At 35.1% G+C, this 25,285-nt stretch overlaps 1 protein-coding gene across 10 annotated transcripts in view; it reads right to left on the bottom strand.

Annotated features, from left to right (window-relative positions):
• Positions 1 to 25,285, bottom strand: part of TBCK (TBC1 domain containing kinase) — a 223,944-nt gene that overhangs the window by 65,122 nt on the left and 133,537 nt on the right. For 7 of the 10 annotated variants that reach the window (XM_040476786.1, XM_040476767.1, XM_040476757.1 and 4 more), the window contains 4 exons: positions 20,113 to 20,149; positions 18,444 to 18,605; positions 8,153 to 8,215; positions 6,087 to 6,262 (listed from right to left, as the gene is read on the bottom strand). In XM_040476786.1, coding sequence (XP_040332720.1) covers positions 6,087 to 6,262; positions 8,153 to 8,215; positions 18,444 to 18,605; positions 20,113 to 20,149 — 438 coding nt within the window. Of the gene's footprint in view, positions 1 to 2,250; positions 2,343 to 6,086; positions 6,263 to 8,152; positions 8,216 to 18,443; positions 18,606 to 20,112; positions 20,150 to 25,285 lie in introns of all 10 variants that reach the window. The other 3 variants (XM_040476777.1, XM_040476795.1, XR_005790785.1) reach the window with 2 other exon arrangements.

The following is a 25,285-nucleotide window of genomic DNA, read 5'->3' as shown; positions in this document are numbered from 1 at the left end:
ATCAACAGTTCAATGGTGGTGATAAGGCATGGTGAAATATCTCAGTTGAGGAATTGTAAGACTTTCCCACCTTCCCCAAATCTTATGGTCAAAGCACTAAGTTATAATGCTCACTCCCAATTAATGTTTACACATTTACCTTAAATATTTACACTTAAAATGTAGATTGGTGAAAGGATAGGAAGAAAAGATTGGTAAAAGGTATTGACAATCCATAAATTATTCATATATCTTAAACTTCGGTGGTGGGAGACACAACTTTTGTTACACATTGAGAAACAGTATACATATATTATTCCTCTACTCACAGGGAAAATAATGTCAAGATGAACTTTCATAGCTTATATCACAAAAATTTTCCCCCAATATACAAAATTATTAATTTAATGCTGAGAATATATTTTTTCCAACCTTAAATGTTCCCTTGAGTGTGTAATTTTTCCATTCCTCTCCCATTCTTCTCTCCCCATCCGATTCCTCTATAGTTTAATTTTCAACATGATAAATGTCAAAATCCACCTATTTTCAACCTACTAGTTCATTTACTTATTATAAGTAGGAATTTCAAACTACATTGTTTAAAACATCCATTTCATTCTATTCATCAGTTACACACACACATACATATATACATATCTTTATACAAATCTATATACTTATATATATTGAAAGAGATTTACACATAAATTTATCTAGCTATGTATTTTTTTAAATTAGTAAGCTGTGGTCAGAATTGTGAAGTAGAATTTTAGCTATTTAAAGTAAAGTTGATGGGAAAGACATTGGCAATAGATGAAATAATTCTTTTGGCAATTCTTTAGTGGTTTCCAGATCAAAATAGTATTAAAACTAAGAAGTAAAGGTCAGAATGAAATCTTAAACTGAAATTACTGAGGTAAAAATGCCAGAATGATTCCTTCTTTGGAAAACCAGCCTCCCTTTCCCTTACTCCTGCCCTTACTGTTTGTAGTGACTTCTAAATGTAAAGTGATAGTAATAAAGCTAGCTAGCAATGCTGAGCAGAAATAAAATACCAGAACATCTCTTTTGTACATTTTATTCAGATATAGAAGGTTGTCATAAAATTCTTGGGTAAGTTTTCAAAGTTTAAACATTTAATCCTTAAGTATTAAAACATGCAATATTAATTGTTAAAGTGTTGAGTGCTTATTATATATTAGAGACTGAACTAGGTACTCTGCACATACCATTCTTAAAACAATTCTGCAAGGTAGGAATTATTGCAATTATGCTCACTTTTATAAATAGGAGATTAGAGCAATTATAAAAATTAAAAGATTATAAAACCAAAGGAGCAGGGTGAAATTTAAAACCAAGTCCATTTAACAGCAAAGCTCATGCTTTTTCTAGGGGTCTACTTCAGGAAATAAATATGATAGATGCATGTATAAGTTAATGTTAACTAGAGTTTTCTTCCTATAGTTATTTTCAAGTTTCCATTCTACTAGTCAGAGGGCAGTTTGTATTTTGATTTTAAAAGACCCTGTTGGGATGAGCACTGGGTGTTCTATGTAAGCCAATTTGACAATAAATTCTATTCTTTTTAAAAAAGCCATTTTTTATCTGTTTAGATTCTGACATTGATATATAGTATATAAATCTGAATTGTGATTATCCTAAATTTAGTGAATATGTTTTTATAGTGCATGCATACATTATTTTTTTGCATCTACTTTGTATTGTATTAAACATTTAAATCTGAACCAAGAGGGCTTCAAATAAACAATAGGATGGAAAAAGGGGACAAAATTTCAGATAAAATGTAAAAAAAATTAAAATATTTTGAAAAAAGAATTATATAAATATAAAAATCAGACAAAATAGATACTTTAAAAAAGGATTCTGATAAAATAAGTATGGTATTTTAGATGGGCAATTTTAAGAAACCCATAAACTCATATAAAAATTGACTTAAGAAGAATGAACAATCAAATACTCCCTAATTAAAAGACAACGGGCTCAGATGGTTTTATAGACAAGTTTTACTGCATCTATAAGAAATAAAATCCCTTTCATACAAACTGATTGGACAGTGGAAAGAAGGAGGGAGAAATATAATCTTAATATTAAAGGCTAACAAGGACAGACTGAAAATTATAAATTTATCTCACTTAAAATTCAATATTAGCAAATCAAAATAGTCAGTATTTCTTTTTTTTGTAGTGACCTGCTAGAGTCTACCTCAGGAATGCAATTATCATAAATTTTAATAATGTTATACATTATTACCTTAAAGGAGGAAAATAGATGATCCTAGTCAATCCTCACCAGTAGAATAAACATCTGATCAAATTCAACACTCATTCATGGTAATTACTCTACTGTGAGAAAAAGAAAGGGAAACTTTTCCATATAGAAAAAGAGGGGAAATTCATCACCCAAATACAGTAGTTATCAAAAACATCAAACTTAATGGTGAAATTAGAAGAATTTTTATTAAATTCAAGTATTAAAAAATCTACCCACTCTTCTAACTTCTAACTTACTTCATACTATAGGTCTTGTTCAATGCAATAAAACAAAAAAAAAATCAAAGATGTATTAATAAAAGTAGTAACTAGAAAGTATGATTACATCAGCTTCATAAGCATCCAAGAGAATCCACAATCTATTAGATTTAAAAAAAAGAATCAATTCCAAAATATTTATTTACTCAAAGGAGTTGAAAATTTTGTCCACACAAAAATTGCTGATGGATGTTCATGAAACTTTGTGTATACTTGCTAAAACTTAGAAGAACTAAGATGTTATTCAGGAGGTGAATGGTTAAAAAACTGATACTCCAGAAAATGAACCATTATTCAGCACTAAAAAAATGAGCTATCAAGACATGAAAAGACACAGAGGAAACTTAAATGCATATTACCGACTGAAAGAAATCAATCTGAAAAGACTACATACCGTATGATTCTAACCCTATGACATTCTGGAGAAGGAAAAACTATGGAAACAGTAAAAAGATGTGTGTTCCTAGTGTTTGAGAGAGAGGGCAGGAGGAATAGGTGGAACACAGTGTATTTTTTAGGGCAGTGGAACTATTCTGTACACCATAATGATGCATACACGCCATCATACTTTTGTTTAAACCCATAGAGTGTACAAGGCGAAGAATGAACCCTAATATAAACTATGGACTTTGAGTGATAATAATTGTCAAGGTAGGTTTATCAGTTGTAACAAATGTACCTCTCTGTGGGGGATGTTGATAATGGGGAGACTATGCATGTGTGGGAGCAGGGAGCACGTGAGAAATCTCTGAACTTACTGCTCAATTTGGCTATAAACCTAAAACTGTCTAAAAAATAAATTCTATTAAAAACATAAATCAAACAAGTTTGCTAACTATACAATGAATCTAAAATAAATAATAATCTTTCTATTATACTGGTAATAACCACAAAACATAATAGCATAAAAGATATTATGTATAAAACAATATAATGTATTCATTATGATCAACTAACAATCTCTAAATCCATATATTAAAATTAATTTCTACCTTTCAACCTGCTTCTCCTACAGTCTTCCTTAATCAGTAAATGAAAACATCAAAACACTATTCTTCTAGTCTAGGCCCCAAATTCTGGATTTATCCTTGATTCCTCTATCTATGTCTCATAATCAATCAGCACAATCTCTTGGACTTGTGTTCAAAATATGTCTGATTACTTCTCATCCCCTCCACCGCTAGACCTTTGGATACAAATCACCATACTTTCTCCTGGGTCTCCATTTTGCCTTTGTCCTTCTATTGTCTCTTTTCCACACAGTAGCCCAAATAATCCTTTCACACATAAGTCAGATAATGTCACAAATCTGCTCAAAATCTTAGAACAGCTTTGCCTCTCATTTGGCATAAAATCAGTTTTTGGAATTGTACAAGATCTTACCCACTGATATGTCTCTAAGTTTATCACTTTCCACTCCCATCTTCACTCATTACATTTTATACATAGTCTCCTTACTGTTCCCCTATAAAGTATGCTACCTGCACTTGCAAGATGGCACATGTCAGTATGAGAGTGACTCATAATGGATATAGAGTTTTATTTTGGGGGTGATGAAACTATTCTGGAATTATACACTGGTGACAGTTGCACAACTTTGTAAATATTCTAAAAACCACTGAATTTCACACTTAAAAAGGGTGAAATTTATGGTGTGCAAATTATAGTTCAATCAATTAAAAAAAACACACAGCCTATGTTGTCTTCATGACGGGGGGCTCAATTTTGGTGTTAGTATTTACTAGCTATATAAACTATTAATCCCTTTCTGGGTTTAGTTTCATGCTCTTATTATGAAATAGGGATAATCATACTTTGTTATAGGTTCCTATGAGGAGTAAATGACGTGTCTACATTTAAAAATTCTGGTATATTTTTAAGGTGACACCACGTATTCAGATATTATAATTCCCTTATACCTTTATTTTTACTTAATTTTTACAATTCCCAGCTCAGTGTTATCTTATTAATTTCTATACTTCCTCACCTTCCCCTTCATTAAATGCCATTATAGTTACCTAAAAACTGCTCATCTGCCAAAGGATATCTTTCTAGTATGGAGATGTGAATTAATGTTTTTCTTATATGAAGAGGATATGTTTTATAATTTGAAAAGAAGAAAAGTACAAGTTTTTATATAGAATCACTAAATTTAAGAGTTCAAGCAATCTTACAGGTCATGTAGAACCACCCTTAGTGATAAGTGAGCTCTTGTACCAAATCCATTAGTTGGCGCTAACATCATCTGCTGGGGGGAGCCTGGGCGGCACAGCTGGTTAAACATCCAACTCTTGCTTTCAGCTCAAGTCATCATCTTGTGGTTTGTGGGTTTGAGCCCTGCATGGGGCTCTTGGCTGTCAGCATGAAGCCTGCTTGGGACTCTCTCTCTCTCTCTCTCTCTGCCCTTCCCCCACTCACATTTTCTCTCTCTCTTTCTCTCAAAATACATAAACTTAAAGCAAATGTATCTGCTGGAACACTTCCAGTGTTCAAGAATTTATTTCTCTTCGGGAGGCTCAGTCTACTTTTGGAAAACTGTAATGCAAATATTTATTACTAGTGTAGGTTCTTATTCTAGTTTTATCTCTTAAGATATTTTGAAGTATCTTACCATAATTTTTCATACATGTATTCATATAAATGTTTTCCTCTTTATTATCTATATTTCTGGCAGCAGAAACTGTAATTACTTAAACTACTTTGTATTCAACCACAATCAGAATCATGTTTATAAGTATCTTTAATAAATACAATTATGTCACAATGGGATAATGTGAAAACATGGATTCCCTCATATTTTGGGAACATGAAAAATCACAGAAAGAGCAAAGAGGTGAAAATCGCAAATTCTTGCAAAAATATCTAGTTCTAAAAATATCTAGGGACAAAATCTATTGTTTAACATATATGAAAGAAAACTGAAAATGTTTTATCACTAAAATGTTACTTTTATAAAGGTCAGAGCCTATCCTATTAAATTTATTAAGGTATCTAAAAAACCCTATATACATATTCATTGAAATTTAATTTCATGGAAATAATTAAGATATTGTAATATTGGAATTTTTGAAATATATGAATTATTATAGCTGAAAGCTTAGTCAACTATATTTATAAAGCCAAGTATTTAGAAAGAATAATAATGTTGAAAGAGCTGATTGGCATAGCTTTTCAAAATGGTATGTATATATTTTTTGGTCAATCAGCAATTAATAAGTACATATTATTATTCTTATATATTAAGAACTTTGTCTTTCTCTATTTTTATAATTCTTCCTTTTGCTTCTGTAATCCTTTTAGTATATGACAAGTTGAGACACTGTGATTATACAGAAAAAATGTGAAACTTTCTACCTGAAGGAATATGTTAATCTTAGTTATAAAACTAAATACACACAAAGGTTTTTTGAAAGTTGCGTAAGTACAATCATACATAAGAGAATATGTATGTAAAAGGGACATAAGTGATAATATTATTATGAGCAATAATTATGCTACACTGTATTTTTAACATCCATCTTCCTTTAGAGTTTGTAAATTAAATTTCCAAATACATACCAAATCTGTTTTCGGAGGATCTGGACACTCAGTGGAGAAAAAAGGTGTTGAACTTCGGACTCCACTGCTATCAGAAGTTGGCTTTGGAGGTTGAGCATGCTGTCTGTAAGTAGCACTTTTAGGAGTCCAACAAAAGAGGTTGATTGATTCTCGCACACAGCGTTCAATGTCAATTTCTATATAGAAAAATTTTTTAAAAAGCCAAACACTTAGAATTTGAATTGCTACATTTATATAAAAAACACAAGCTTTCCTTAATGTATATATCCAATATGGCTAAAATGATAACCAATTAGAAAAGATGTGAGTGAAACTATAATGGAGATAATAATCAGCATATATATGACTAGAATGGCAGCAGTATTTTACATTATTGTATATATACATACATTTATACATGTAAATATATTCATATATTTCATGTGCGTTTTATTTGGCATTATCTACATATATACACACATACATACATACAATATATATGTTGGAATATTTCAATATATCATTATTTAAACATCATGGAATATAACACATCTTATTTAAGAATCTGCCTCATTCACTCTAATAATATTCTCAATTTTTCAAAGTAAAATAGAGGTTGGAGAAGGGAAGGCTGCAATTAGGGAGTAGATAGGCAAAAGATTCAGATCACCAGGACTTCTAGTGAAGTATACTAAAAGTTTTATTTTCACCTATCAAAGGAGATATAAAATAAGCAGGAAAAATTTATTAAAATATCAACTCTCAATTTTAAAAATAATTTTCTGAGTTAAATGAAGAAAGGCATAAGTGAAGTTTCATATATAGAAAAATTAAATGCACTTGGTTAAAGTGATAAAAAAGGAAACATTTTCATAGAAGATTTTTTCTTTCTCAAATCTGAAATTCATGCATCTTTGATACAGAGTTAATAAAAATAGGAAGGTTATCACACTCCAAGTTATTGTTTGTTTTGATGGTACCATAGTTCTTCAGGAGGTCAATATTCCTGATGTGGAGTAAGCTGTTCCCATATGGAGAAAGTGGACAGTGCTCGCTTTGGCAGTACATATACTAAAATTGGAGAAAGTGGACAGACCACAGAAAGGCAGTAGAAATTCAAGAAGTTGACTAAGATCAAGGAGTTTAGCATAGGCTAGCTTTTCCCTTTCTATATTCCCAACATTAGTAAATGGCAGATATTCTCATTTTCTTTGTAAAAGTCCAAGAGCTTAGGTAAGCAATGAAAAAAAACCCCATACTTCATGTTTTAAATTACAAAGGGATAAGTTCCCTATTTCTCTTTTTGAAGCAAGGAACTTATACATAAGGGAAGAAGAACATAGGTCTTTTAAAAAAAAATCTATTCTGCTGCTTCCTCTACCTCCCCAAATTAAAACTGGGAAATTTTTATTTTTTTTTTATTTATTAATTTTTTTACTAGAGGGAGAGAGAGAGAGAGAGAGAGAGAGAGAGAGAGAGAGAGAGCAAGCATGTGTGCTCTGAGGGAGGAGCAGTGGGGGGAAAGGGGGAAGGAAAGAGAAAGAGAGAGAGACAGAGAGAGAGACAGAGAGAGAGAGAATGAATCTTAAACAGGCTCCATGCCCAGTGCAGAGCCTGATGCAGGGCTCACTCTCACAACTGTGAGATCATGAACTGAGCTGAAATCAAGAGTTGGATGCTTAACTGGGCCACCCAGGCACCTAGGACATATGCACTTAAGTCAATTCTGTGGATGGTACATTTGCAATTGCCTACTTTTGTAGGGAGGAAAACACTTGGAGCAGTAAAAGAGAAATGAATACTTAGTGAGAATCTATTACATGAGAAACATTTAATTCTTACAATGATTCTTGTAGAAAGTTATTGTAATCTCTCATTTCTATTGAAGATGAAGAAACTAAGACATAAGGAAACTGAGTGATTTAATATGGTAAATGTGTTATTATGAGTAGAATGTCCGAGGTTTCTAAAGGGTTATAAAGCATCTTTTATTTCTCAATTCATTTAGATTTGGTGTATGGACAGCAGGCCCAGAAAGACCAGTTACTCAATTAAGCATTCCTTTATCTGCTATTAGTGATGTTTACCAGATTCACAGTTGGTTACTTCCATGGCTACACAAAGAGGTTTCATCATCCCATATGCTCTTCCTAACATAAAATATATTTTAAAAAAAACAGTTAAGCATGTTTTGAGACATGGGTCTATTTATTTGAGCAATGGTAAATACAGTGAAATATATTTAAAAAAAAACCCTATAACATGATCAAGTTGACACTTCTTCCACAATAAGAAGAACAAAGATACCAATTGGAATAAAAATCAAAGTTCAAGATGGGTTCTCTACTCAACTTAAGAAGGAAGAGAGATGCTGAATTCATTTTAGAAAAATTCCAGTTAATATGTTTAAGATAAAAATTTGAAGCTAAAGAGAGAAAACTCTGTCATTTAAAAAATTTGATTCATTTAATACCATTTAATCGCCAAAAAAATTTTTTTTTCAGACCATAGATTTTTGCATAAGTGGTGCTTGAATCAGTCTGACACATTTGTTGCCCAGTAGGAGCTTGAAGTTATGTCAATGATCCAGATTAGGGGTTGTAATTCAGTCATTAAATCACTAGCAATGGAAAAGTCAGTTGTATCTGCTTCCAACACACCCTACCAGTACCATAAAAATTTTACAGAGGATCCTGAGAATTTACTGGCATCCACCCTAATGCCACTCCAATTATTAGTACTGGCAGATATCCCATTCTCCATTCACTTAACCCATGTCACCTCTCCATCTCAAAATCCCTCCAAAGCACTTTATCATAACCAAAATATGCAAAAAGTACTCTGTAATTGTACCTCAAAATATGCAACTATTCTTAAAAAGTAATATTATCTTCTCCTGGGACACAACTTTTTTTTTTTTTTAATTTTGCATTGTAATTTTAATATAATGCATTGTGAATAAAGCACGTTCCCTGGGTTATGGTTTCCCAGGTTTGATTCTAAGCTCCATGAGGAACTTTGTGACTCAGAGAAATAACTCCTCTAAATCCTGATTTCTTTGTCCTCATGCAGTACTATCATATCTCTCAGAAAGATTGAACTATGTCCAAAATAATAAAACACATCTCATATTTCATTTGGGCCAGTAGAGGTGGAAAATACCTCTCTCCTGAAGACCTCTGTTCTCTTGCTCTAGTGGCTGTGAGCGGCTTCCAAGATCTAGTGAACAGCTGTTGTCCTGGCATTTCTCTTTACTATCATCTAATTCCCTTTGGCTCTCCCCTATATTTAATCTTTAATTTGAAGGGCAAGACATTATTTACTCTTTCTTGATTTACTCCATCATTTTGGTGGAACTCATTTTCCAGTAGCTTTTATGAAAGCTATTAAAAAATATATCTTTTAATATATTTATTCTGTCCTTGACTGTTGGGTGGAGTAGGCAGAGCATTCTAGGGTTGAATTTTTTTCCTTCAGTTATGAAAAATAGTGCTCCATTGTCTTCTGAGAAGTCTGATATGATTCTGAATTGAAATAATTTGTATGTGATTTTCTCCTTTTCTGTAAACTTTTAGGATTCTCGGTGTTCTAAAAATTAAAAATGATATATGTAAAAGTGTGTCACTTCATTATGCTAGGTATTTGATGGTCCTTTTGTAATCCTTCACTTACAGAGAAAGTTCTTGTTTGATGTCTGTGATGTTTTCTTTCTGTTCTTTCTTCTCTCTTATTAAAGAAATCTTGAACACCCTGAGTTGGTTTTCTAATAATTTTGTCTTTTCTTCTTACTTTCCATCTGTATTTTTGTTTTATTCTCTGAGAGACTTCCTAAGCTTTATCATCTAACTCTTTTATTAGAAAGCTCACTTGCATTTCCACATCATTTTTAATTTCCAGTAAATCTTTTTGTTGTTACTTAAAAAAACTGATTTGTCATAGTTGCAATATCTTCTTATAACTATCTTTCTTAGGATATTCTTTTATTCAGTTTGCTGGTTTGTGTCTTTTACTTAGAGGTTTTCTATAGAGATTTGGTGATTTATGACTACATATTTAAAAAGAATAGTACTGAAAATCAAATTGGAAGTTTTGTATATGTGAAAAGGTCTTGGTGACTGGTAGATTGACTGTTGGGTAACTTTGAGACACGGTCATTTGTTGGAAGACGCCTAAATAAGGTATTTCTCCCTCTGGGGATGTTCCATCTCTCCAGAGAATAATTCTCTGTCTAAACTAATCTTTGCCAGCATTGACCATGGAGGAGTGTGGGGGTTCTAACTACATATATTCCCTTACTTCTGCTCTCTGCTATGCTATTGACTCTGAGTCTCAAGATACTTTGATTCTAGGGGTGCCTGAATGGCTCAGTCTGGTTAAGCATTGGACTTTGGCTTTGGTCATGATCCCAGGGTTTGTGGATTTGAACCCCGCATTGGGCTTGCATCAGGCTCTCTGCTGACAGCATGGAACCTACTTTGGATCCTCTGTCCCCCTCTGTCTCTGCCCCTACCCATCCTACACTATCTCTCTCAAAAATAAACAAACATAAAAAAAAGAAAGAAGAAAGATACTTTGATTCTATTACTCCAAAGAATACCCCTCCAAATTTAATGTTCACATGGATATGTTTTTTGTATTATTTGCAAAAGTAAATATATTTAAGTCACAAACAGTGAAGACTTCTGTCTTTACACCAATTTCCCTCCATTACACTTCATTTTGTGTTAGGCAACATTAAAGTGGCTAGGGGCACTTTGAGATATAACTAAGAATAAGCTAAATCAGGAATAGTTACATAATTAGTTTCATTTAATGGGATATGGTTTTGTGATTTGAAGTCACTTTAGGGTATTGACAAAATTTTTTTAATGTTTATTTTTGAGAGAGAGAGAGAGAGAGAGAGAGAGAGAGAGAGTGCGCAAGTGGGGGAGGGGCAGAGAGAGAGGGAGACACAGAATCCGAAGCAGACTCCAGTCTCTGAGCTGTCAGCACGGAGCCTGACACGGAGTTCGAACTCACAAATTGTGAGATCATGACCTAAGCTGGTCGGACGCTTAACCGAATGAGCCATCCAGGCATCCTGACAAAAGATTTTCTCCTGGATGAAACGCTAGCCAGGTTTATTTACATCCTTTCTTGACTATGCCTCAACTTTGGCTTATAAAGACTTGTCTCCCAGCCTCTGTGGGAAGATAGGAACCTACCTTTGGTAAGTGCCAATTAGCAAACCTAGATGGGTTTCACATGGGCCAATGCCCTCTTTCACACTTCTGTAAGTTTTCATTTTCCTGAATCTTCTGAGCCCCCTACTCACCCACCATCCCTACCTATTCTCTCATTCTTCCTTTAAAATGCTCAGTTACCTCTGTACAAAATGAAGTTCAATTCATGTTGGACTCTTACCTACTGTAAGAGTATATTACTTAACTAGGATCTGGCTTTGTTTATGTTTGACAGTATAGAAAAGTTGCTCTAGAAATGATGTCCTGGAATATTCTTATCACCCACTATATAAGAGCAGAGGTATAATGTAAAATTATGTGTCCCAGCACCCGTTGTTTATGGGTAGGAGAAATGGTTGAAATATACACAGCCAAACATCAGGCTTAAGCATTCTTCCAAACATTAAAATGTAAAATTGTAAGCAGAGAATCTGGTTCCCATTGATGTCTGATCAAAAGAGAAATGCTCTCCTTTTAGGAATATGCTTGATAATGTTACATATACAGTTATAAGTGCATCATTAACTTTTTTCTTTTTTAATAGGAATTTCACAAAATAGCATTTCTGTATTTATAGGAAAGAAATCTGCAGCACCACAACAGAGGGTATTATCTGTGTTAAGTCACATGTCTTATGCATTTCCACTATCAATAATAAAAAAACAAATTTCAACCAACACTGCCAGTGGAAAGACTGATTATTTTTTTTGTATAGAAAATATGTACAATTATTGTCATGTGTAGAGATAATCAATGAGTATGAAGCAAAAAAGGAGGAAAAAATACAGAGGTATCTGACATTTAATAATTAAAGTATTATGTTATTTTTCCTTTTTGTAATTTGTCATGATCTCTTTGCTCGTTCGCAATATTTTTTTAATGGTCTAATTTTGTACTGTAATTTATATCCTCTTAAATTTCTCCACATTGTTTAAGCTTCAGGCCCACAAAATCTGGCCATTTCCCTATCTTACTGTCTTCTGTTAGGTGGCAGAGAAGACACGTGGCTAGCAAGGTAGGTGCAAAGGCTGACAGAGGTGGGAGAAATGAAACTACTCCTTACGTGTACATTGAACTAATTCCTCTGTTTTTTTCTGCCTCATTTTCATTCACTTTCAATTCGTGAGACTTTGGTGCTCTGCACCAAGAACTGGCTTGCTTCTTGCTATTATTCTCTTTGCAGGAAGGTTTCAGTTCTCTTTACTTTTTATTAAGGGAGTTATTATTGATGTAATTGTGTTCTATCTTCTAAATATTTGTTGCCGTTTCTTGTCTACTAGTGCGCTTCTTACATTCTCTTTGTATTTAGGATTACACTTTTTTTCATTCCCTTACTGTTTTGCTTTAGTGATGTTTCACAAGGCAGTAGGGATAAACATACATGTACAATTTGTCATTCTTAATTGGAAAGGTCTCAAACTTTAAAGGTTCTGGTTTAAAAGGGGTGGGAATGAATTTAGGAGATAAACATGGTGGGCTTGAAGCCTCACTCCCTTGGTCTAGTTCTTGATCTAGTGGCATTTAAAGTATTTACTTAGAAAGTGGTATAATAATAATAATGGTATATTGGAAAGAGCATTAACCTGGGAGGCAGCATGATCTGCGTTTAAATTTCAATTCAATGACTTACAAGTTGTATAGCTCTGGCCAAACTCATTTTTCTGTTTTTTTTTCCCTCAATCATAAAATAGGGATAATATAAAACACATGAAAAATTTTAGCACTTCAACTGAAATATTAAAAATAATAAGCCTTAGATCCCAGTTAGTCCAGGATCTTGTTTTTTTTTTTTTTTTAATTTATTTAATTTATTTTTTTTTCAACATTTATTTATTTTTGGGACAGAGAGAGACAGAGCATGAACGGGGGAGGGGCAGAGAGAGAGGGAGACACAGAATCGGAAACAGGCTCCAGGCTCTGAGCCATCAGCCCAGAGCCCGACGCGGGGCTCGAACTCACGGACCGCGAGATCGTGACCTGGCTGAAGTCGGACGCTTAACCGACTGTGCCACCCAGGCGCCCCTGGGATCTTGTTTTAAACTCAGTTAAAATATAGGTTAAATTTCTATTTTGCACTTGGTAGATTTCTACTTAGAAAGAGATTGCCTTTTAAGAAATATTCTTTTCTACCTTTCAAACTCTAAAAATTTGGAATGCTATTTAGTGATATAAAGAAATGGGCTATGAAGCCATAAGCAGACATGGGGCAAAAAGTCTGAAAAGCCTGCATACTCTATGATTTCAACTATATGGCATTCTGGTAAAGACAAAAGTATTAAGACAGTAAAAAAATCACTGAGTGCCAGGGGAGAGTTGGGTAAGGAGAGTAGAGAGAAGGACTGTATAGTTGCAGCACAGGAGATGTTTAGGGTGGTGAAACTGTTCTGTATAATGCTGTAATGGTAAATATATGACATTACTCACTTGTCAAAACCCACAGTACTTTCCAAGGCAAAGGGTGAACCTTAATGTAAACTACTGACCTTAGTTAATAACAATTTATCAGGGCCCTTGGGTGGCTCAGTCAGTTAAATGTCTGACTCTTGATTTCAGCTCAGGTCATAATCTCACAGTTTGTAGATGTGAGCCCTGTATGGGGCTCTGTGCTGACAGTGCAGAGCCTGCTTGGGATTCTGTCTCTGTCTCTCTCTCGTTCTCTCGCTCTCTCTCAAATAAAATAAAGTTAAGAAAAAAAACACACACTCCTTTAAAAAATTTAAAAAATATTACAAGGGAATAGAATTTGGGAACAATTTTTGCAAAAATAATAATGCTTTTCCTCTGTGTTCCTTCTTCAAGAATTAAATAGTATAAAGTGAAGGAAAGGAGGAAGAAAGGAGAGGGAACTTATAAAGATTGAATGTTACAAGTTATTTATGTATTTTTAAAATATTAAAAACTGGGTGCCTGGGAGGCTCAGTTGGTTGAGCGTCTGACTCTTGATTTTGGCTCAGATCATGAACCCAGGGTCATGGGATCGAGCCCCTCATCAGGCTCCTCACTGAGCCTGGAGCCTGGAGACTGCTTGAGATTCTCTCTCTCTGCCCCCCTCTCCTGCTCTAAGATTAAAATAAAATAAAAATAAACATAAAATAAAATATTATATACTACATGTACTTTAAAAAAAAGTCATACATACTGTGTATGCATAATCAGTACCATATTTTGTGGCAGCTGCATTATGTATGTTATCTTTAGTGCTCATCATAATACTAAAGCAGATATTATCCCCATTTTACTGAAACTTTCCTAATGTACAGAATTCTCAGTGAGATTAAAAATTTTTCCAAATTCACACTGCTACTATGTGCCAGAAGTGGGATATGAACTCACATCTATCTCATCCATAGACAGCTTTTTTAGCAGCAGAACTACACTGAAAGTTTCCCTGTTCACACAGGTTGTGAGTGGTAGAGCTAGGACTTAAATCCTTATCTGTATTGACTGCAAAGTCTGTGCTATCTACTACATTACACTGTCTCTGAGCAATGAAAAGAAATATTCTTCTTAGTCATAATATACACTCAACATAGAAGGTCTACTTGACTTCTTAGATAATTCCTCAATTGTTTTAGCTAACAAGGAAATTAATATGACTGATATCTACTTTAATAATTTATAAAGGGATGCCTGGGTGGCTCAGTCAGTTAAGCATCTGACTTCGGCTCAGGTCATGATCTCACGGTTCATTGGTTTGAGCCCTGTGTTGGGCTTTGTGCTGACAGCTCAGAGCCTGGAGCCTGCTTCGGCTTTTGTGTCTTTCTCTCCCTCTGCCCCTCCCCTGCTTGTACTCTGTCTCTCTCTCTCTCTCTCAAAAGTGAATAAATGTTAAAATTTTTTTTTTTAATTTATGGTATCTGTCTTTCTCTGTATGACTTATTTCACTTAGCATAACACTCTCCAGTTCCATCCATGTTGCTACAAAAGGCCATATTTCATTCTTTCTCATTGCCAAGTAGTATTGCATTGTATATATAAACCACAGTTTCTTTATCCATTCATCAGTTTATGGACATTTAGGCTCTTTCCATTATTTGGCTATTGTTGAAAATGCTGCTATAAACGTTGGGGTACAAGAACCATGGAAGGGGGGAAGGGAAAAAAAGTTAGAGGGGGAGGGAGCCAAACCATAAGAGACTCTTAAAAACTGAGAATAAACTGAGAGTTGATGGGGGGTGGGAGGGAGGGGAAAGTGGGTGATGGGCATTGAGGAGGGCACCTGTTGGGATGAGCACTGGGTGTTGTATGGAAACCAATTTGACAATAAATTTCATATTAAACAAAATTATAGAAAAAGCCAAATGGGGTGATTGCTACATTTATACCATCAATAGGAAAGCATGTCATGGTAGAATGGAAAGTGAAAACAAGCATAATAATGATAATGGCAAAACTAATAATAATAATCACTTACATTGCATTTTCTCTATGCCAGTCACTGCTCTAAGTTGTTTAGATATACTGGTTTATTTAACACAACAACCCTATGAGGTAGGTACTATTATCATTCTCATATAATCAGAGGTAAGGAAACAAGAAGGTTAAGTCATGACCCTAAGATCACACAGCTGTGACTGCAGAGCCAGGATCTGAAACTTAGGTGACCAGTTCCACATGCCATGCTCTTAACAACTAGACTACTGGGTGTCTCTTTGTTGAAAGAAAAAAAAAACTAGAAAGGACAACTTAAAAAAATTCAAGCTTATTTTGTTCACAAGGATACCAACTGAGTAGTATTTCCATCATATTACTATCAAATAGATGTTCTGAACGGTGAATTTAGCAATCTGCTTCAGCAAAGAATTTAGTTAAATTTGCTGTTTGCTTATGCTTTTAAACTCAGTTGATAGGGATTTCAGTAAAGTATAACGTATTTAGTAAGTTCAAATCAATGTTTAATCCTATCCTGTCTTTATCTACAAAGTCTGTCTCAAGAATTAAAGTGAAATACAGAGTTATCTTGTCTTTTTTCTGTAGTTTTAAAAAGCTTCTTTCAAATATGTTCCAAACTTATGACACATAATACTTTGCTTAGAAAAGGCACATTCTGTGTGTTTGTGTGTATATTAATCTGGATTCACATTTTAAGACTTCCCATGATTATTTCCAGTTCCTTCAAGCATCAACGACAGTTATGAAGCTCAACATGGTGAAAAAAGAGATCTCTTTAGATTTAGGAAAGACATCCCAAATAAATGTCCTTCGATTAAAAGTAAAACACAGGTGTACTTTAGAACAAAGCCTACATCTGGACCCTTTCTGTTTTTTTTTTTTTTTTAAGTCATATTTTTATTAGAACCTCTTTCTTCCCCAACAGGAATTATAGAGAGTGGCCAAACAAGTGATGAACTAGAATAATGCTACTGAGGATCAAGGCAATTCACAACAATAGAATGCATCCTATTTTAAGAGGTAGGTAGAGTTTAACAATTTTTTTAATGTTTACTTCTGAGAGAGAGAGAGAGAGAGAGTCAGTCAGGAGGGGCAGAGAGAGAGGGAGACACAGAATCCGAAGCAGGCTCCAGGATCTGAGCTGTAAGCACAGAGCCTGACATGGGGCTAGACCTCACGGACTGTGAGGTCATGATCTGAGCCACCCAGGTGCCCCGGTAGAGTTTACCTTTTTAATAAGTCAGTTATAACAAGCATATTCTTATTTTCTGATTTCAGAAATAATAATTTTATTTTCATGGACAACCAGAGTTACTATTAACATGCCTATACAATATGACAACAGATTCTTCCATAAGTGTTTAACTGGTACATTTATGTATGAAATTGGAAAGGCATTAAATTTGCTTGATTTCAAAATGCACAATCAGCATTTGTGATTTTTTTTCCTTTTTTAGAACTGACCAGAAAAAATTCTTTTAATCATAATCAATCATCTTCTGTTTACTTTGGCAAGTTGGAAATGAGAGCAAAATGTATGCAAGGTACAGACAGTATTCCTAGTTTGTGAAACTAGCTTCTTTGTTACCATTTAACATCAAAAGATTAAAAAAATAGTGCGATTTTCAAAAGGAATCTATCGCCCAGAAACAAATAATATAAGAAGTGAACTACTATTTCCTCATATACAAAATAATTTAATTAAACTTAGATAAGTTAGAAAGATGATGGTGGTACTTTCAATTTGGGGGAAAGAAGGAAGGAAAAATTAAAAAAAAATTAAATTTTAAATTGTTATTATTTTCCCAAAAGGATGAAGACTTGCAACAACAGAGAGATGGTGAAGTATCAGATATAGATCATCAGCTAAAGATAAAAATCAGGGTAGGTAGCAGTTTCTTTTTCCTCTTGAGTGTGCTTAATAAATATGTAATCTTAAGGTACCTTTCTTTTGTTCTTCATTTGTTTTTTAAGCAAATTTAACTCTTAGATAACTAAATGTGTTTCTTATCAGCAGTTACTTGTGTCTAAAAATATGGAGAACAACAATAAACTCAGAAAAGGGTCGGAGCCAATGAAATGCTGCTTGAAGAAAGTAGAATTCTTCTACCTGAAAAAATTTTGGTTTCTGCAAAAATACAGTTTCATTTTTTAATTCCACAGATTGCTATATCCTAGGTGACCAGATTACTTTGATCTTTTCAGCCACAGCAGCAAAGTTTAGACCATAGTCATATTCCCTACATCCACACTTAACAAATTTAACACCTAGATTTACAAACTCCTCACTTGTGAATATAATATATAGCTTGTGATTTGCCCTCCAAAGGGGCAGTGTTTCCTTTCCTCAAACTGTCAAATTGTTACTAAGGAGCTATAGATAGGAGAGCAAAGTTCCATGTGAATTACATCTCTATGTAAACACAGATTCTCAAACAAGTAGCCTTTACTTACTCTCTATCAGCTGAAGATTAAAAGGCGTGTCCTAAGATTAAAGGCAAATATGTCACTGCCCCCAGCTCTTTTACCCTTTTGGTGGCATCACTGACATAAAATTAAACCACAACAATCTAATATGACCCAGGTTTGGACCTGTGCTGGAAGAGCAGATGTGGTTACATGAGAGAGAGAATCCAGAGAAGGAAGTTGAAGCTCAAGAAGAGATTCTGAAAGTTTGGATGATTATTTTTGCAAAATGCTATAAGACTTCTCATTATTTTAGAATTAAATTTCATTTAGGGATTCCATTTATTTATATCTATACCTGGTAAATCAGAGAAGAGAAGAATGCACTCATTAAAGCCATTAGCCAAAAGCCGGTCCCGAAGCTGCTGGAGGATTGCTACTCCAATACAGAATGGGAAAGAGGAGTTCCCAAGGAGTAAGGTATCCCAGAGGTGGAAAATTTTGTGCAGTGGAAATACATCTGTAAAACAACAAAATATGAATACAATTAAATAAAATAAAAAGACAAAATTACAGAAATTAAAACAATAACAAGCTGTTTTACTAGACACGTTACAAATGGTTTATGGTCAAAACTAAGAACAAATATTGGGACGCGTTGGTGGCTCAGTCGGTTGAGCATCCAACTTTGGCTCAGGTCATGATCTCACAGCTCGTGAGTTCGAGGCCTGAGTCGGGCTCTGTGTTGACAGCTCAGAGCCTGAAGCCTGCTTCGGATTCTGTGTTTCCCTCTCTCTCTGCCCCTAACCCACTTGCATTCTCTCTCTGTCTCTCTCAAAAATAAATAAACATTAAAAAAAAAACCCACTAAGAACAAATACTACCAAAGTGTTTTTATAAAATGCTTATTTAGTTTTATAAAATGTTTATAAAAACTATTTTTGGTTTGGTTTCACAAAACACTTATGAAATTGTATATAATATTTATTGCTTCCTAAGGCATTTTTAAATATTAATAATCAGATTGGTCAAATAGATGACATTTTCTAACCTTTATCAATCCTGGTATAGTTGTTCCATTAATTATATTTCTTCATAGAATTTTCTTGTTATACGATTCTCACAAGCTTATTTACTTACATGAAATTTCGTATTGTTTTAGATTCAGTATTGTTACATTTCTATTATTCACTCTAAATAATAGCTTTATAGGGGCACCTGGGTGGCACAGTTGGTTAAGCGTCTGACTTCCAGGTCATGATCTCGCGGTCCATGAGTTCGAGCCCCGCGTCAGGCTCTGGGCTGATGGCTCAGAGCCTGGAGCCTGTTTCCGATTCTGTGTCTCCCTCTCTCTCTGCCCCTCCCCCATTCATGCTCTGTCTCTCTCTGTCCCAAAAATAATAAATAAACGTTGAAAAAAAAATAATAGCTTTATTAAGTTCACGTAAAAATTTTTTTCTATTTTTTGCAACCTTCTTTTTTACATTTAATGATACTGTGCATATTTTTCCAGGCCAATGCATAATCTACTTTAAATATGGTTATTCCATTTATCATAGTACATATTTAAGCAGAATGTCCACTGTATTCGTACCTGTAACTGATTAAAGTATCACATACACATACTTTTTGATTTCTAGAGGAATTCTAGGTTTGGAAATAACAAAAGTGTTAGAGGATCTCTAAAAATTGAATCTTATTTGTTGTAAAAGTTGTCTTCCAAATCTTTATGTAAATATTATGTTAATTTCTTTTTCAACAGAAGGCAGGGATTTTATGAATGTCATGGCACGTAAGGTAGGCATCCTAAACATCACTATATAACACTCATCCTATATTACACTTTTTGATATTCAGCAGTGAAAACAATTTAATTTTTTCTACCCAACTCTATTACATTAGAATTATATAAGGATGGTTATGTAATTAAATCTATTTAATATGACTATAGCTATAATATACTGGGGTAGAAAGGAGCTATCCTTTTGTCAATACAATATTAAAAGGAAAGGAAAAATTATACTTACGGGTAAACATGGTGAGAAACCAAGGGATGGCATAGAGCTATGGGTAGAAGAGGAAAGGGGTGCCATGCCGGGGACAGATAAAGAGGAAATAAAAGATAATTAGAATGGTTACCACTAAACTGAATGGTAAAAAATATTTTATACTTTGGTCTACTCCATTGATTAAAATAAAAATGTTGATAATTATAATTATTACTACAAATACTCTATTAAATAATATCATCTATTACAAATGCTACAGATGTCCCTTTCACCAAGGATTATTACACAGAATGTCTTCATTTCATCAAAGGAAATACTCAAGACTCTGACTAACCCAAACACAATATTTGCATGCTAATTCCAAGGATGAACTTTCAGGTTGCACAAAAATATTTTTGGGATTTTAATGGTCTTTATCAGTGTGGATTTACTCTTAGTATTTTCAAGAATTGATAAGATGGTTTTTGAAAAATGTCCAAAATGTCTCATAAGAAAGTATTCTGAAGCACATACTTTCTATTACCATTTTCTAAATTAACAGGAAGCTTCATAACAGACTAAAAGTAATAAGATCTAAAAATAAAATAAATTAGTTCTTTAACCGAGTGACAAATTTATTTTCCTAATTTTACTGTCTAGGAATGAAAATACACACAGACATGCCCACATACTTGTATATATACTTTCAACGAATTTATTGACATTTTGGAAGTGAGAAATCATTCTTAATTTCTAAATGTAGAGTAAAATTTCCTTTGTCAGTAGCAAGTATTGAAAATCAGTAATAATATATAGAAAGATCTGAAAAGCTCTAATTTTATTTTACTTTCTGCATCAAAGCAGTCAACCATTAGACAAAGATTTCTATACTACCTATAGGGTTTAAATAAATATTCATCTAGGACCTATCAATTATGAAATTATGAATAGAGTAGCATATGTCTTTGCATAGCATACCACTGAGTATTTATGCTATCAAAATACCAGTCAAGAACCTTAAGTATTATTATATACTACATTGAAGTCTAAGTATTGTATGTGAAATAAAGCCCATTGCTCCCCACAAGATCATCATTTATATACACTGACACATAGTTCTTTCAAGCGACATTATAAAAGGGAAAACTGCAGAGGAATACAAAGGTATGTGACTTCACTGTAAAGAGTATGGGCTATAGTAAACAATAAAATATAACAAAATCTGAACTCCTTAGCCTAATTTAAGTTTAAAAATAAAGTCACTAGGATGGTGGCGTAGGAGGACACTGGGCTCACCGCGACCTGAGGATAACTTAGATTCCACCCACACCTGCCTAAATAACCCAGAAAATCGCCAGAAGACTAGCAGAACGGATTCTCCGGAGTCAAGCGTAGACGACAGGTCCATGGAAGAGGGTAGGAAGGGCGGAGAGGCGGTGCACGCTACACGACTAGCGGGAGGGAGCTAGGGTGGACGGGCAGCCCGCCGGCAAAGCAGAGCCCCTGACTCTGGCTTGCAAAAGCAGAGGGGTCAGACGGAGTGTGTTTGGACAGCGAGTGGGACTTAACATCTGGAAGGCTGTAAGTTAACAGATCTGCTCAGAGAGCGGGAGAGGTGGAGGACAATGGGAGGGAGAGTCGTTGGGCCCCAGATGACAGAGTACAGCTTGGCAGGGAACAAAGGTGCTCGCCAGTGCCATCTCCCTCCCCCATCCCCCAGCCAAAATCCCAAAGGGGACCAGTTCCTGCCAGGGAACTTGCTTGCACCGCGCAAACACCCAACGCTGTGCTTCTGCGGATCCATCCCTCCAGGTCTGACTCCCTCCGGGTGCGGCAGGGCCCCTCCTGAAGCGGACCTCCGAAGGAAAAGCGAGCTAAGCCTACCCCTCCCGCCCCTGTGCACCTTGCCTATCCACCCAAGCTAATATGCCAGATCCCCAGCGCTACAAGCCTGGTAATGTGCAAGTAGCCCAGACGGGCCATGCCACCCTACAGTGAATCCCCCCTGGGAGAGGGTAAGAGAAGGCACACACCAGTCTGACTGTGGCCCCAGCGGTGGGCAGACATCAGGTCTGACTGTGGCCACGCCCACCAACGCAAGTTATTCAAGACAGTGCAGGGGAAGTGCCCCACAGTTCCCAGCCACTCCAGGGACTTTCCAAAATGACGAAACGGAAGAATTCCCCTCAAAAGAAACTCCAGGAAATAACGACAGCTAACGAACCGATCAAAAATGATTTAAACACTATAACAGAAAGTGAATTTAGAATAGTGGTCATAAAACTAACTGCTGGGCTTGAAAACAGTATAAAGGACAGCAGAGAATCTATTGCTACAGAGATCAAGGGACTAAGGAACAGTCACCAGGAGCTGAAAAATGCTATTAATGAGCTGCAAAATAAAATGGAGACGACAATGGCTCAGATTGAAGAGGCAGAGGAGAGAATAGATGAACTGGAAGATAAAATTATGGAAAAAGAAGAAGCTGAGAAAAGAGAGATAAAAAAATCCAGGAGTATGAGGGGAAAATTAGAGAACTAAGTGATGCACTAAAGAGAAATAATCTACGCATAATTGGTATTCCAAGGAGGAAGAGAGAGGGAAAGGTGCTGAAGGGGTACTTGAAGAAATAATAGCTGAGAACTTCCTTGATCTGGGAAAGGAAAAAGGCATTGAAATCCAAGAGGCACAGAGAACTCCCTTCAGACGGAACTTGAATCCATCTTCTGCATGACATATCATAGTGAAACTGGCAAAATACAAGGATAAAGAGAAAATTCTGAAAGCAACTAGGGATAAACGTGCTCTAACATATAAAGGGAGACCTACAAGACTCGTGACCAATCTCTCTACTGAAACTTGGCAGGCCAGAAAGGAATGGCAGGAAATCTTCAATGTGATGAACAGAAAAAATATGCAGCCGAGAATCCTTTATCCAGCAAATCTGTCATCTAGAATAGAAGGAGAGCTAAAGGTCTTCCCAAACAAACAAAAACTGAAGGAATTCGTCACCACTAAACCAGCCCTACAAGAGATCCTCAGGGGGATCCTGTGAGACAAAGTACCAGAGACATCGCTACAAGCATGATAACTACGGACATCACAATGACTCTAAACCCATATCTTTCTATAATAACACTGAATGTAAATGGACTAAATGCGCCAACCAAAAGACATAGGGTATCAGAATGGATAAAAAAACAAGACCCATCTATTTGCTGTCTACAAGAGACTCGTTTTAGACCTGAGGACACCTTCAGATTGAAAGTGAGGGGATGGAGAACTATCTATCATGCTACTGGAAGTCAAAAGAAAGCTGGAGTAGCCATACTTATATCAGACAAACTAGACTTTAAATTAAAGGCTGTAACAAGAGATGAAGAAGGGCATTATATAATAATTACACGGTCTATCCATCAAGAAGAACTAACAATTATAAATGTCTATGCGCCAAATACGGGAGCCCCCAAATATATAAAACAATTACTCACAAACATAAGCAACCTTATTGATAAGAATGTGGTAATTGCAGGGGACTTTAACACCCCACTTACAGAAATGGATAGATCATCTAGACACACGGTCAATAAAGAAACAAGGGCCCTGAATGAGACATTGGATCAGATGGACTTGACAGATATATTTAGAACTCTGCATCCCAAAGCAACAGAATATACTTTCTTCTCAAGTGCACATGGAACATTCTCCAAGATAGATTACATACTGGGTCACAAAACAGCCCTTCATAAGTTTACAAGAATTGAAATCATACCATGCATACTTTCAGACCACAATGCTATGAAGCTTGAAATCAACCACAGGAAAAAGTCTGGAAAACCTCCAAAAGCATGGAGGTGAAAGAACACCCTACTAAAGAATGAATGGGTCAACCAGGCAATTAGAGAAGAAATTTAAAAAATATATGGAAACAAACGAAAATGAAAATACAACAATCCAAACGCTTTGGGATGCAGCAAAGGCAGTCCTGAGAGGAAAATACATTGCAATCCAGGCCTATCTCAAGAAACAAGAAAAATCCCAAATACAAAATCTAACAGCACACCTAAAGGAAATAGAAGCAGAGCAGCAAAGACACCCCAAACCCAGCAGAAGAAGAGAAATACTAAAGATCAGAGCAGATATAAACAATATACAATCTAAAAAAACTGTAGAGCAGATCAATGAAACCAAGAGTTGGTTTTTTGAAAAAATAAACAAAATTGATAAACCTCTAGTCAGACTTCTCAAAAAGAAAAGGGAGATGACCCAAATAGATAAAATCATGAATGGAAATGGAATTATTACAACCAATCCCTCAGAAATACAAGCAGTTATCAGGGAATACTATGAAAAATTATATGCCAACAAACTGGACAACCTGGAAGGAATGGACAAATTCCTAAACACCCACACACTTCCAAAACTCAAACAGGAGGAAATGGAAAACTTGAACAGACCCATAACTGGCAAAGAAATTGAATCAGTTATCAAAAATCTCCCAACAAATAAGAGTCCAGGACCAGATGGCTTCCCTGGGGAATTCTACTAGACATTTAAAGCAGAGATAATACCTATCCTTCTCAAGCTATTCCAAGAAATAGAAAGGGAAGGAAAACTTCCAGACTCATTCTATGAAGCCAGTATTAGTTTGCTTCCTAAACCAGACAGAGACCCAGTAAAAAAAAAGAGAACTACAGGCCAATATCCTGATGAATATGGATGCAAAAATTCTCAGTAAGATACTAGCAAATCAAATTCAACAGCGTATAAAAAGAATTATTCACCATGATCAAGTGGGATTCATTCCTGGGATGCAGGGCTGGTTCAACATTCGCAAATGAATCAACATGATACATCACATTAATAAAAGAAAAGAACCATATGATCCTGTCAATCGATGCAGAAAAAGCATTTGACAAAATTCAGCATGCTTTCTTAATAAAAGCCCTCGAGAAAGTCGGGATAGGAGGAACATACTTAAACATCATAGAAGCCATTTATGAAAAGCCCACAGCGAATATCATCCTCAATGGGGAAAAACTGAGAGCCTTCCCCCTGAGATCAGGAACACGACAGGGATGTCCCTGCTCACCACTGTTGTTTAACATAGTGCTGGAAGTGCTAGCATCAGCAAATAGACAACAAAAGGAAATCAAAGGCATCAAAATGGGCAAAGATGAAGTCAAGGTTTCACTTTTTGCAGATGACATGA

This window comes from Herpailurus yagouaroundi, unplaced genomic scaffold (assembly GCF_014898765.1).
Source record: "Herpailurus yagouaroundi ecotype Mexico unplaced genomic scaffold, PumYag 28, whole genome shotgun sequence".
In the NCBI taxonomy this organism is placed as follows: Eukaryota; Metazoa; Chordata; class Mammalia; order Carnivora; family Felidae; genus Herpailurus; species Herpailurus yagouaroundi.
This window is presented reverse-complemented; position numbering and strand designations above follow the sequence as displayed.